Source organism: Gracilinanus agilis, chromosome 3, assembly GCF_016433145.1.
Source record: "Gracilinanus agilis isolate LMUSP501 chromosome 3, AgileGrace, whole genome shotgun sequence".
In the NCBI taxonomy this organism is placed as follows: domain Eukaryota; kingdom Metazoa; phylum Chordata; class Mammalia; order Didelphimorphia; family Didelphidae; genus Gracilinanus; species Gracilinanus agilis.
Genome location: NC_058132.1, coordinates 57,389,189 through 57,404,669, shown reverse-complemented (window position 1 = coordinate 57,404,669; position 15,481 = coordinate 57,389,189). Strand labels below are relative to the sequence as shown.

Genomic DNA, 15,481 nt, shown 5'->3' with positions numbered 1-15,481 from the left:
GGCTTGGAAATCCATATTATATGCAAAGTAATTACTCAAGAAGGGTGTCACTGACAACTGTGGCAATCAGGGAAGGCCTTTTCATGGATTATGGTTTGTGAAATGAGCTTAGAAGGCCCTCAAGTGCTTTAAAAGATGGGAGTGATGAAGGGAGCTCATTGTAGCCATGCAGGAGAGCTTCTACAACGCCATGGAGGCAGGAGATGAAATCTTATTTAAGGGGAGCTCCCAGCATGCCGACTAGACTGCAGGAGAGGGAGTGATGTTTGGACTATCTTGGAAAGATAGCTCAGGTTGTAAAGTGCCTTCAGTGCCAAACAGAGCTGTTGGGAGTGATATAATCAGACCTGAACTTGAAGAAGCTCAGTTTGGCAGCTACACAGTGGGTTGCAAAGGGGAGAGGCAAGGTACAAGGAGACCAGTTAGGAGGCTTCTGCAGTAATCCAGGCCACAGATGAGTAGGATCTGAACTGCTGTGAGTGCAATGTGAAGAGGGATGCAAAAGATACTGAGAAGGCTAAATCAAGATTTGGCAACAGGACTGACTGAGGAGGATGAATGAAAGTGAAGTCAAGGATGGCTCCTAGGTTAAGGGCTTGAATTAGGAAATGTCTTTCTAGAGAATGCTCCCAAAGTCTTAAAGCTTAAAACTGTATTGAGTCTTTGAAGACACAAATTTTGTTAATTATTTTGTTCCTTTTACAATAGGGTTTTGAAAAAATCCAGACAATTAAATGCTTGCCATTACAAAAAATGTCTTCATAGGGGCAGCACAGTCTTCCTAGGGTAGCATGGTGGATAAAAGACCTAGGTTCAGATCTGGTCTCAAAAGCTTCCTAGCTGTGTGACTGCACACAAGTCACTTAATCCTGATTGCCTAATCTTTGCTGCTCTTCTGTCTTAGAATCGATACTAAGTCAGGAGGTAAGAGTTTGAAAATTTTTAAAAATCATATTTTCTTGTGCTAACTCTTTAATGATAATAATTAGATATCAAATAAACAAGCTGAATGTTAGCAGAAATTATTTGCATATCTGCTCATTTCATTGGACATGCATGTGCCATCCCTGTGGATACTTGTCCATTTGAAAATGGGTAGGATAAGGAATTAAATGGTGTTGCCTTCTCCGTCTAATCACTTAAGCTGGAGCCAACAGCCAGCCATACTTAAGGCTTCTACAATTTATCCCTCTTTATGTTTCTAATTTCTGTGGTCATCGTCTTTAAGTAAGAGACTGAGTTGTGGCACTCTTTAATGACTATTTGTTCCACTACATTGACACTCACTCCTCCTAAGTTTCAAGAGATAAACTAGAATCACTACATACCAACTGAAATGGGTCTTCACAGAGGATTATTGACTTTTAAAGTTAAAAGCTATCTTTGAGAGAATCTTTAATTCTGATTTAATAGATTTTTAAATTGTAATTTATAGAAAAAATGAAGTGAGTTTTCTAATGTCACAGAATTAACTGGTCATAGTTTATATTGTAGTAAATATTAAATTACCTCTAGCTTGACCTAAGCCGAATAAACTAAACAGTGAACACAGGAAACTCAAAGACACTGAAATATTTATTGACTGAAAAACTTGAGGAAAGTAATCCTCTTTGAACAAATCTTAGTTTCTGTGTATCTTAAGTTAGGTCTAATGGCCTAATTTCAAATGACAATTTGAATGATCTTAAAAGTAAGACATTTTGTTATTTCTATATATCAAAGGGCCTTTTCTGTATATAGCTCTTAAGACACATAAGAAGCTTTTGGGCCCTGGCTTGGATGAGTATATAAGGATCATTAGATCATAGATCAAAACTGGAAGGGATTTTTGAGGCCCTATCAGTGGTCATTTCATTTTGCAACAAGGGAAACAGAGGCCCAATGAAGGAAAGTAACTAAACTGCAATCATACAGATAGTAAATGGCAGAGCTAGGATTTTGAACCCTTCTTCTTGACTCACAATTCCTAATATTGCCCCATTCTGCCTACCTAGGAAATCTGTGTAAAGCAGAGACTCATCTCTACACTATCCTGATGCGTGGTCATTCACTCTTTGCATATGATGCTTTGTTTTCATTTGGTAGATACGGATCCGGGATCCAAACCAAGGGGGTAAGGACATAACAGAGGAGATCATGTCTGGAGGTGGCAGCAGAAACCCTACCCCTCCCATAGGGAGACCCACATCAACACCCACTCCTCCTCAGGTAAGCAACAATAATACTGGTGGGAGCCCATCTGCATTTGGTTACTAACCTCTCCTGAGCTTTGCTATTTTCTAGAACTACTTTCTATGCTTTCCATTTCCATTATTCGTCTCATAGCCCTGAATATCTAGATTCTAGATGGTATTTGAAAAAGCTATTGCTTCTTTAAAAAAAAAAGACTTGGTAATAAGTCTTCATAATTGGAACCTCCATTGCTGTCACGTTTCCTAACAAGTTCTTGCATGATATCAGAAAGAGTTGCTGTCTTGTAGGAAGGATTTTATGTTTTCATTATGGAACATTAGGCTTTAAATGTTATTCCCCATGCCAATGCAAAAACGAAGGTTGGGAAGATAAACCAAATTGTGGCACTCTGTGTTGTTTAATTACTCATGTTATTCAGTACATATATATGTATATATTTTAACTGTTCTGAGGACCTTCTGAGACTCTCAGTAGGAATATTCTTTGAGGAAATGACTCTTTGATTATCAATTAAAGTAATTTCATAAATAGAAGTACTCCATCACTTTTGGACATGAAAACTGAGTCTGAACATGATCATAGTATGGCCATGGAAATGAAGAAAATCCATTGAAAGTAGTTGACACCCCCACCCTCCCACCCCCTGTGTAATGCTGTGTAATGATACATTTTGCTTAAAGTGCTCCTTTAGACTTGGCAGAAATGTGCCCATGAATTGGATATACAACACAAACGAACACTTCTGTTAGAGTTAACATAACTCAAGTACCTCCTGCTATGTGAGAAGGTCCTGGAGGTAAAAAGTCTAACTCAAACAGTCCTTAACCTCAAGGAACTTACACTCTTTCAGAGAGATCTCACATTTAAACCTCTCAGTAAATTATCTGCAAGATTTTTTTAAAAGAGAAAGATGGCTAAAAACTGGGTTGAGATGATGCTGGCACTAGAGCTGAGCCTTGAGCAGAGAGGATTTTATGGGCAGGGAAGGAGGAGGCCTTTTATTATAGCAGAGAAGAGGCATGCATAGTTGAGGGAACAGTTGTTAGTCTGCTTTGGATTTTACTAGTGGATAAACAGAAGAATTATAAGATAAAGGCAGAAAAGGGGAAATGGAGATAGATTTTTGGAAGTTATTCCCACACCAGAGTGAAGAGTTTCTGTTAAAGTCAGTACAGAACTGGAAGGGGAAGGAGAAGGGAATGAGTATTTATATTGCACCTACTATGTGCTAGGCACTGTGCTAAGTGCTTTACAATTATAATCTCATTTAATTTAATTGATTCAGCAAGGAAAATTTTCTTATCTCTCATTGTCAAAGCATGCAAATTTTGTACTTAATTCTGTCATTAGTAAGATTCTCATTTAATTGATTTTAGCTGTTTGTCAGAACATTAAACACCATTAAAATGACCTCCCATTGACTTCCTACTTCTTGTCATTATACTCAGGTGTTGTCTCTCTCTCTCTCTCTCTCTGGCACTCTCTGAGATAAGGAATTAAGTGGTGATTTCCTTCCCTGTCTAATAGCTTAAGCTAGTGGCCAGTAGCCAACCATGCCTTCAGGCTTCTTTGTTTAACCCACTGTCTGTTTCTATTTTCTATGGTCCTTATTCTTTAATAAGAGACTGGGTTCTGGTGTTCTGCAACAACTATTTGTTCCACCTACATCTGGGATATCAGTATCAGCTCTGTGTTAGTCAGCTGTGGGGCTTTGGCTAATCATTCTGGGCCCCTTTGCTTCAGCTGGCAAATCAGTTTATTGGACATCATCTGATAATTTTAAGATTTGGCTTTCTAGATTCAGGGCTAAACAGATCCTTCTTTAGTTATAACATTCTTTTTTTCTTCACACTTTGCCCATCACTGACATTGTAAGAATCTATATCACTTAAAATAAGTGGACTGTCATACAAAAACTTTGGAATCCTTTGGTTTTTTTTTTTTGAATTTTTGGTTATAATTCATTATTGTCTCATTGAAAGTGATTTTTTTGGAAGGTTCATATGTAGACTACTTTGGTTAACAATAAATGATGTGCGAGTGACTTGTAAAATCCAATCAGTGACTTGTTAAAACAAAAGCCAGAATCAATACCATGCCAGAAGGAAATAAGAATGAGAGGATAGTAGGCAGTTACAACAGCTCCAACCTGACACATTAGCAGAATGATATCCCACAATAAGAACTAGATTAAGCAAAATGTCTGGACGCTAGGCGAAGTGACTAACTATCTGTTTGCTTCCCTACAAACTCCTCTAACTCCATGTCATGCAAATGTAAAACATCCATCCCCTTGGGGAAGCCAAAGGAACCCCATGATCACTTTTCCCTTTTCTTGCCTTCTTGCCTGCCAGCCTTCTTCCTGTAAGGGCTCAGCTATTGGGGTTAAGTGTCTTACTTAGGGGTCACACAGCTTGGAAATGTCTTGAGGTCATATTTGAACCCAGGATCTTCTGTCTCCACCCTTGTCCCTCTATCCACTTAGCTACCAACTGCCCTGCCAATGATCACTCTTAAACAAATATTTGATCTTCATAATTAGGAAGAAGAGAGACATGGTGATCTAGAACAATTCTAGCTTAGATTAAAAACTCATTTGCAGAATATTATGGAGGGAATCATAAGAAGAGTAAAAGAAAGAATATTAAGAGGGTGTCCAGATTGTTAATTGAGTGTTCATTGATCCAGAGAGTATTTAAAACCATATAAAAGTGAAACAGATAAAAAATGGAATATATCTTTAAGCATTTCTCTAACAATCTTCATCATCTAAAGTAGAACCTCTTTTAGATTCTAATATTCTATAACAGTATGCTTATTGAAAAAAGCAAATTGTGCTAAAGTAAAGATGGAAAGAATAGTTGGACTAGACTATGTATACATAGAAGAGTTATGTGCAAGTGTTAATACCTTGTCAGGATATTGAGATGTACTGATCCCAAGATACCTGAAAAGAGAGGAAGATACAAAACATTGGGGGAAATCATGGACAGGATTACTAATGAAAAAAAAAAGTTTTTGAAAGGTTATCATTAGCTGCTGAGCTATATGCCTGCTTTCTCCTCTCCATAAATTTTTGGAGAATTATCTCTTCATATATATATAATCATAATATATATCATAATTAAAAATAATATTTTGTATGGAAATAGGAGAAAGGAACAAAATATAGCAGAGTACAGTGATTCAATTGATTTTAAGTAAAAGATTTTTCAAGGTTCCTTCATGGATGTGATGAGAAATAACTTTGTTCAATGATGCTTCAATCTTCAGTATCAAGCAAGGCATCAGACAAGGTCTGCTTTGATATATCCTTTGCAAAGTCCTGATGTAAGATTTAAATTAATATCAATAACTTCAAGTATTATTTTTATAAAGGTTATTAATAATCACTTGAAGTAGAAGAAATAAAAAAAAAGAAATAGAAGTTCAAAGCCTAATAATCTTAACTAAAATTTGACTACATGTGTAAATTCTCCTGCCATGTTTAGGAGGAGAGAGAGAGAGAGACAGACAGACAGACAGACACACACACACACGCACGCATATATACACACCGGGGGTGGGGTGGGGGGCAGGATCACACATAAAACTATGTTTTCCATCTCCTCACATGCCTATGTGTTCAAGTAAGGTTTACACACAAATCAGATGCTGGGTAAACGAGTCTTGGGGAGTAAATTCTAGCTACACAATGCCCCGCCCCGCCCCCCGCCTCCCCCCCCCGTGATTCCATTGGGAGGAGAGCATGTTGAAATCTCCCAGTTTTATATGCCTAGTCTTCCCAATGCATCATTATACATAACCAGCTTATCTCTCTAAAGATCTCTTACTAACAGTGCATAAAATATTGTACTTTCTAAGGGGGAATTACAATAATTTGGGGGTTAGAGGGAAATGAAAGAGAAAGAGCAAAACCAATGTTTGGTAGCCACATTGACAAAAAGCCAATTAGGGGGCAATCCCCTTTGGCACAAGAGTTTACATTCAAAATAAATGTGTTCAAACCCCCCCCCCCCCTTAATTCACTGTATCCCAAAGTTCTTTCTGGATCTTTTGATTGAGTGTGTAGTTTCTGCAGACATCTCCATGGCACCTTCTCCAAACAGTTCATTTTCTTGATTTAAGGAGTTAGCGAGTTTCTTTTCCTGAAATATCTCTAAAAGATATTACATCTTGCAATATAGGATAATAATACCCCCTGAGGAGGGTGTTGATGAACACCTGGATCACCCCAGGATACATGGCTGAGTTATGAGGTATATGAATCAATTTCCAAAACAAAACAAAATGAAGAAAAGAAAAAAATTCAAAATCATGTGTGTGTGTGTGTGTGTGTGTATACACACACAAAAAAAAAGTATATAAAAATTCGAGTAAACAAAAATAAGCACATAACAGGTCCTAGAATCAGGGCCCAATAAAGTGATTTATGTCCCACAAGCTTATGGGATCATTGCAGCAATATGTACTTACCAAGTCAGCGACCAGGACCAAAGAAATTTGCCATACTATGAAAGAGAGAAAAGGGAATAGAATTTAAAGTAAAAGGAAATAGCATTCCCTGGTCTGATTTTACCTTCACTCACAGGGATAGGGGAGCCAAAATGGCAGCCAAACTGAGGTACTTTGTCTGAATCTGGCACAGGGAAATCGTTGTCAAACAGCTGCTTCCTCAAACCCCAAAACAAGTCCTCTGTCTTGGTGCAAATTTTCATCAATCCTACTGGGATTGGTTTGTCTCCTTGATCTTGTGCTTCTTGGCACTGTACAGTGGCTCTTTAGTGATCCCTTCTTATAAAATCAGACACAATTATTAGTCAAAGTCCCACAATATTTAACAGTCAATTGCAGGTTTTTATTGTCTAAAGCTTTTGGGTATGTATAGATATTAGAGCTAATGGATTTTGTAAACTTATTTTAGTGCAAAATCAAAAAAAAAAAACATTAATACTGGTAACATGTATTTCAAGCACAAAAAATAAGAGAGGAAAGAAAATGCAAATATCCTGTTGCACATAAAAAGAAAAACAATTATAAAATAAAAATTCATATTTCACATTCCATGTGACAGTGTATTAGCTAAGCAAAGGCACAACACAAAGGTTTTTCACTCAGAAATGAGATCTATTCCCTTTTAAACTTAGCCACGATCCATAGTGTGAGTGTACACAGAATTTTTTTTTTTAACGAGGTAACAGCTTTTTAAAAACAGTAGTACAGCAACTAGTCCAGTTTCTAAGAAGTACCAAAATCCCCAAAATAATAAGAGCTATTTGATGACAACTGCAAACAAACTCACTATCATTAGGATTCACATGAGTCTCTATAGCCACTTGTGGTATGTCATTTAAAAAACCTTTGAGGCTCATAGATATTTGTCACAAGTTTTCCGTACCTATTTACATAAGAAAAACACGACTGATGTCCTGTAGGAAAGAGATGGCCTAAGTAGTTTGGATGGCTTGAGCTGTGTCTTGAGCCAGTCTTTCAACCTCAACTAAGATATTTCTAACAGAGTCTATTACTGCTATCATTCCAAAATTTGGCAGGAGAGCCCATAACCTCTGTACTGCTGAAGAAAGACCTTTTGGGTCTAAAATGTCACCAAGAATCTAGATTACCATCCTGGTGATAGAGTAAGCTGAAGGGTTACAAATGTAAAACCATCCAGGAGCCACCATGCTCCATGGGAAATTCTCCTTCTGGGAGCCATCTAGGGGATACCAAGCCCCCTGGGACATTCTTCCCACCTTCAGGATGAGATTGTAACAGGCATGTATTTATATATCCCATCCTTTGCAAATAAATGTTGAGGTGAGGAATATAATAGTGCTATTGCACTTCACTCTGTCACCCATGTACTTACTACTGCTTAAGTCAAAGGTAGATGAATGATCAGTGAGAGGTAGTGGCACTCCTAGATATCTAAAAATCACTTCTGAAGACACATTAAAATCAATTGAGATTATTAGCTCATTAAATTCTTCAAAGGTTACCGATACAGACTGTAACCAGTTTGATGGAGTTCATCCATCATCATCTGTGTGATAATTAACAAAGGCAAAAAGGAACAAAAGGCTGTTTAGGCAACATATGGCAAACCCAGTATCCATAAGGACCTATGGCTTAGCCACAAAAAAGGGTTTGTCCAACTTGTTTATGGAATTTTATAATGGTATTTTCTCTAGCCCAGTCATAGGGGAAGAGTACAAATAAAGAGAATGTTACCAAACATTTACCTAATAGCCAAAACACAGTAACTGAACATGACAGAATGTAAGAGAATATTTTAGATTGGATTAATATGTGAATTCAAGAACAAAAATAAATCCTAAAACAATCAGCAAATACAATAAGCATGACAAGATACAGTTACTCAGTGTAAGTAGAAGGTTTTACATGTGATCAATGAATCCAAGATTCTTTTCTCCAATTTTGATAGCTGTTGGAGTGGTTAACAGTATTTGAGATGGACCTTCCCAGGCAGGCTGAGTTCCTCCAGTTCCCTGAATGTTCTTTGTGTACACCTTGTATTTAAAATTGCATTTCAGAGACTTCTTCACTATGAGGAGGGGAACAAATTGAGACAGTTAACATAAGGCAATGGAGTCTGAAAAGGATTAAAATTCACCTCCAAACTCTTTGAGGTTCCTTTCCCTCCCAAGTACCATCATCCATCTAGATTACTTTGGTCATGCCTCTGGGGTCTTCCATACTGAGTACAGTGTGGATGAACCCCAAATTGGATGTTGTAGGGAGATGAATCGTACAAGAATACCCAGGAACAGCAGCAAGAAAAGACATTCTAAAGCTATGAGCTATGTGAGCTTGGTAATGCACTGCCCCTTCATAAAGTGGGCCATGCTTTTAAATCTAATTATTAAATTGGTTGCAAATCTACTTCCTCTCTGTAGGTGGTGCTACCCTAGTATGTACTGGCTAAGGGTAAGACCCTCATAAGGAATGTTTGGGAGTAGAGTTTCGTTGTGTTGTCATCTTTGCCTGTCCATCGTCATCTCTCCACCCCCCCACCCCTGTAAAGGCAGTGGCCATATGTTTCCAAGGCCTTATGGGTGCTTGGCAGGGAGCACCTATTAAATTGCCAGGCTCTCAATCCACTGAGCTACTAAGCTGCCCCCCTGCTATGCTGGGTGGGTTCAGGGTCTAGAAGGTGACTTGGGAGATCTCTGTGTGTTCTTATACCTCAGTCCCCACCCCTCACAGCCAGGAGCGTGGAATCCCCCAGGGTTAGTTTAAAATCAGTTTGAAAGCTAGACGGGGGTGGGGGTGGGCAGCGTGGAAGGAACCCAGGATCTCTTGCTCACCACATGTCTGTGCTGTGCTGCTAGTCTAAAAATCTGTCTCAACTCCAAGCTATAATTCTATAGCTCCTCACAGAGGGGAGGGGTGGGGGCAGTGCCTCACAAGGTAGGGGACCAGAGGTGCTTACCCTCTACACAGGACTCTCGGGGATCAGCAGTGCTCTGGAGGCAGCAGCAGCAGGTACCATGAGAGGGAAACTGGCATAGGCAAAGTAACTGGAGCAGCTAGAGGCTTGCCTTGTAGCTGATCTGTTCTGATGACTATTACAAGTAAGGGTTCTAAACTCCAGACTTCAGGTCGCCAAGAATGTTAAGATTTAAATTAATATCAATAACTCAAAGTATTATTTTTTATAAAGTTTATTAATAGTCACTTGCAGTAGAAGAAATAAAAAAAATAGAAGTTCAAAGCCTAATAATCTAACTAAAATATGACCACGTGTGTAAATTCTCCCCCCTATCTGAAAGCTAGCTTCAGCAGCCAAGTTTAAGGCAAAAAAGAGAGGGGGGAAGAGGAGGGAATCACATCAAAACTATATCCTCCCTCTCCCTGAATGCCTATGTTTTCATTTAACAGTCTCATGCAAACAGGATGCTGGGTAGACACAAGTTTTGGGAAATAAATTCTTTCTACACAGCTAATGGAGCATGGATTCCTCATTAATCATGAAGTTTGCAAAGCTGTTTGCAGATGACTTTGGGTTTATTGCAAACTCCTCAACCCTGAAGAGCTTCCTTACTGAGATTCAGTACCTATCCAGTGGTTAATTCATACTGTCTAAGAAAAACTAAATGGGGGCAACTTAGTGCCTCAGAGGATTGTGAGCCAGGCATAGAGACAGGAAGTCCTGGGTTCAAATCTGACCTCAGACACTTCCTAGCTGTGTGACCCTGGGCAAGACACTTAACCTCCATTGCCTAGCCCTTACCGCTCTTCTAAGATGCAAGGTAAGGGTTTAAAAAATAGAAAAAGAAATGCTAAATGTACTAAATACGTAATCTCATAGTTGGAAGGGATGTTAATGATGATCTAGTCCAAACCATAGTTGAGAAAAATATCTTCAGTAGACCCTCCATGTAATTATTTAGTCTTTTATTGAAGATCTTCAACCAGAAGGAACCTGTTACCTCCAATTCTACTTTTGGAGTTTTAATGGTTACAAAACTTTTCTTTATATTAAGCCTAAATCTACCACTTTAAACACTCCTACCCTTGATCTTGGTTCTTCCCTCTGGGGCAGAACAGTACAACTCCATAATCTCTTCCTTATAGAGTCCCTTTAAGTACTATAAAACAGGTGGTTCAAAGGGCAATTTAGAGATGCTTAACTAATATGGTATAAATCAGCCACCATCATCTTACCAACTTCTTTTCAAGAAATTGTATGAAAAATCTTGTGTAGGGAATGTGTGATTAGAAAAGCACATGGTTTGTCCTCATAGGAAAAGCAGGGGATAACAAAGATGCTGTCCAATTATTTATATAAACTTAAAAGCCCCTAAAGGAAGGCTTTTCAGCATACTGTGAAGACATCAGAGAAAAGACACCTAATATGAGAATGTAAGCTCTGTAACAGTGTAACCTTTTAGAGACCATGTGCAGTGCCCCTCCCCCAGAGATCATGTGCCATGACCCCTACCCCCCCACTGAGTGCCTGGCTTGCCTTGGGCGCCCCCCCCCCCCATTTTACACAGGGGAGGGAGGAAGTGTTCCCATTGGGCTGCTGAGCAGAGGGGCAAGTGAAGTAAAAAATGTCCTCAACATGAGTGAAGAGGAGGAGGGGAGGGCCCTGAGTGCTCTTCTCCCCTTGAGCTCTGCTGCCTGTGAGCTGCCCACTTCCATTGGGCTTTTGGGCAGAGAGGTAGGGGATGTGAAAAAATGTGAAGCACTGTGGAGGGGGGGAGGGGAAGCTCTGTCTGTGTCTCTTTGTCTTTATAATAGCAGTGAATTCTCAGAGGGGGGGATGGGAGGGCAATGTGCAGACCCACTGAGAGCTCTGCATTACATTTTTACCATGCTTTGTAAGAGGGGAAATAGATATTTAATTAAGGTATGGTGGTCGCCAGGAATCAGATTAGATTGATTACTTAATTAAAAATAGACCCAAGTCAGGTTGGCTTTTATAGAAGTTTATTTACAATTAGGAAGGTTGAAGGTAAGGAAATGGAGAGAGAGAAACTCTGGTCCGAACCAGCAGAGGTCCAGACCGGGTGAGAGCCTCCAGAAACACCCAGGGAGGTGAAGGGAAGTCAGCCTAACTTACCCACGTGACAATCCAGAGGGAAGCTGCCTGAGGTCTCAGCAGAGATCCTTCAGCACCAAGTTCAAAAGCGCCAACTGCCTCAAAAGGAAGTTACCAGCATATTTGAAAGATAGCAGCTTTCGTCACTTCCTGCATCCACCTCTAATTTCAAGTAGACGAATGGCAGCCTCAACACTCTTTTGGACTGCCTAAAGGGCAGTCCCTTGTTCTTGATTTGCTACTTATTGTCACGTGTGGGTAACTCATCTCCTCCCCACTAAATTGGGTGGGATTACATTATTTCTGATGGCTAGAATCTAACAATGAAAATGAGGATGAGCTAATTCCATTTACACAGCTTGCCATAAAGTTTGCCATCACTGCTCTATATAATATTGGTGGCAAACTCTGGGACCTTCTTCATTATTCAGTATTGAAGAATGGTTAATGATATCCAGCTAGCTTCAAAAGATTATGAATGATAAATCTGTTGTTAGAACAGTTAGTTTGTCTTACATATTCTTTTTTTTAATATCCTATTAATTTTTATTTTTAGAAAAATTTTCCATGGTTACATGATTCATGTTTTTACTTTCCCCTTCACCCCCTCAAACTCCCACACACACACACAGCTAACTCCCATTTCCATTGGTTTTAATATGTGTCATCAATCAAGACTTACTTCCATATTATTGATAGTTGCATTGGTGTGGTCCTTTTGGGTCTACATCCCCAATACATGTCCTCATCAACCCAAGTGTTCAAGCAGTTGTTTTTCTTTTGTGTTTCCTCTCCTATAGTTTCCTCTGAATTGTCTTACATATTCTTGAAGACCTAGAAAGTACTGTTGATATCATATGAGGTGCACCAACTTCTAGAAATAAGCTATGCATATTTCAGTATGGAGAGGACAACTGGATAATGTTGCAGAGGTGGGAAAAGGGTACTAGATTTAGGCAGAGAATCTCAATTCTTCCATTTTCCTATTTGTTAGGCCAGATGAGCCTTGGGCAGATCATTCAGCCTGTCTCTGAGCTGTAGGTGATCTCTTAGGTCCCTTCTAGATCTTGATGTATAACCATAAAATTCTTATCTTTACATTTAAACATCTAATTTTTAAATCACACCTGAGTATAATTAGGTAGAGGTGTATCTATGGTCATAATAACTGATTTGGGTGGAATCCTCAGATATTCTATTTTTTTCGTGTAAAAATTCATTTGAAGTCTCTAGAAGTAACCTAGAATCAATTAAATTATCCTTTTGTTTATCCATTTGAGCACACAGCAGTGAACAAAACCTACCAAGAAAGGAGAATACAAATTTCATTTCTTCTTACTTGTAGACTTAAAAAAAAAATAGATGGATAGCCAAAAACTGGATAGGAGGGAGTGGAGTATGGAGAATGGTGCAAGAAGAAACTAATACTGATTTTCCAAAGTTAGTATGTCTTTGCAAAATGAAGGTGTTGTTATGTGTCACCAGTGGAACTGTCAGACCTTAAGTTACTTTTTAAATTCTCAACTTTCACACTGTGTTTATATGTTTGTACATCCCCTGCCTTCATTATATGTAAAAGCAATTTCCTACATTTAAAAATTTGAGTCTCAAATTCCCCTCTTCTTTCCACCACTAAGATGGTAAGCAATCTCATATAGATTTTACATGTGTGTAATCAATAAAACTTTTTTCCATATTAATCCTTTTGTGGAAGCAAACTAGAACCAAAAATAAAAATTACAGAAAGTGAAAAAAGTTTGCTTTCCTTTGGATTTAGACTCCATCATTTATTTCTCTGGAAGCAGATGGCATTTTTTTTTTTATCATGAGTCCTTTGGAATTGTTTTGGATCATTGTATTGCTCAGAATAGCTAAGTTATCCATAGTTGTTCATTGTACAGTGTTCTTGTCTCAGTGTACAATGTTCTTCTAGTTCTGCTTATTTCATTCTGCTTCAGTTCATGCAAGTCTTCCCAGGTTTTTCTGAGCTTCTCCTGCTCATCATTTCTTATAGCACAGTAGTATTCCATTACAACCATATATTCTAACTTACTCAGCCATTTCCCAATTGGTTTATATCCCCTCACTTTCCAATTATTTGCCCCCCACATAAAGAACTGCTTTAAATATTTTTGTACATATTAGATCCTTCCCCATTTTTTTTATCTCTTTGCATATACACCTAATAATAGTATTGCTGAGTTAAAGAGTATGTACTCTTTTAGAGATTGCTCTCTAGAATGCTTGAATCAGTTCACAACTCCCCTAACAGTGTGTTAGAATCTCAGTTTTCCCATATCCCCTCCAAATTTTGTCATCTTTCCTTTTGTCATAAAAGCTAATCTGATAGGTGTGGGGTGGTACCTAAGAGTTGTTTTAATTTGAATTTCTCTAATCCATAGTGATTTATTTAGATCATTTTTTCGCATGACTACAGAGAGCTTTAATTACTTTGAGAACTGCCTATTCATATACGCCAATTGAGGAATAATTTATATTCTCTATGTTTGAGAAGTAAGGCCTTTATTAAAGAGACTTATAAAAAAATTGTACCATTATTATTATCGTGTATTATTCTCCATCTTATTTCCCTTTATTTAGTTTCTGACAATTACCTCCCCTATTTCTCCTCTTTTCTATCGGCCCCCACACCCCTTCTCTTATTCCTTTCCCCTCTTACTTTCACATAGAGTAAGATAAATTTCTATACCCAGTTGATTTTGTATGTTCTACCCTCATTGAGCCAGTCCCAGTTAGAGTAAGGTTTATATGCTCCCCTCTATAGTAAAAGCTCTTTAATGCCTCTTTTTATGTGTGATAATTTATCCAATTCCATTTTTTCCTTTCCCCTTTCTCCCAATTCATTCTTCTTTCTCATGCTGTAATTTTATTTTTCATATCATTCCATCATACCATGTGTCTATGTATATTCCTTCTTACTGCTCTAATAATCATAAAGTTCTTTGGAGTTACAAGAATCAACTTCCCATGTAGAAATGTAAACATTTTTACCTTATTGAATGCCTTTTGATTTCTCTTTGATGTTTACGATTTTATGCTTCTCTTGAATCTTGTATTTGAAGGTAAAATTTTCTCTTCAGCTCTGGTTTTATCATCAGGAAGGTTTGAAAGTTCTCTGTTTTATTGAATATTTATTTTTTACTCTTAACGGATTATGCTCAGCTTTGGTGAAGAGATTCTTGATTCGTCCTAGCTCCTTTTTACTCTGGAATATCATATTCCAGATCTTCTGCTCTTTTAGAGTAGAAGCTACTAAATCTTGTGTTATTCTGACCGCGACTCCACAGTATTTGAATTTTTTCTTTTTGGCTGCTTACAACATTTTCTCCTTGACCTGGCATTTTTGGAATTGGCTATAATATTCGTGAGTTATCCTTGTGAGATCTCTTTTAGGAGGTGATTCTTTCCATTTCTGTTTTGCTCTCTGGTTTTAGAATATCAGGGCAGTTTTCCTTGATAAGTTCTTGAAAGAGAGTATCTAAGCTCTTTTTTTTGATCATGGATTTTGATAATTCTTAGACAGTCTCTCCTGTATTTATTTTCTAGATCAGTTAGTTATTTTTCCAGTGAGATATTTTATATTTTTTCTACTTTTTCATCGTTTTGACTGTTTTATTGTTTCTTGATGTCTCATGGAGTCATTAGCCCAATTCTTTTTTTTAAAGCATGATTTTCTTGATTGTGTTTTTGCATCTCCTT

The 15,481-nt window shown here is 38.1% G+C and overlaps 1 protein-coding gene across 6 annotated transcripts in view; it reads left to right on the top strand.

Annotated features, from left to right (window-relative positions):
- Positions 1 to 15,481, top strand: part of EIF4G3 (eukaryotic translation initiation factor 4 gamma 3) — a 371,582-nt gene that overhangs the window by 237,124 nt on the left and 118,977 nt on the right. For all 6 annotated transcript variants that reach the window (XM_044667830.1, XM_044667835.1, XM_044667834.1 and 3 more), the window contains one exon: positions 2,086 to 2,208. In XM_044667830.1, the coding sequence (XP_044523765.1) occupies positions 2,086 to 2,208 (123 nt within the window). The remainder of the gene's footprint in view (positions 1 to 2,085; positions 2,209 to 15,481) is intronic.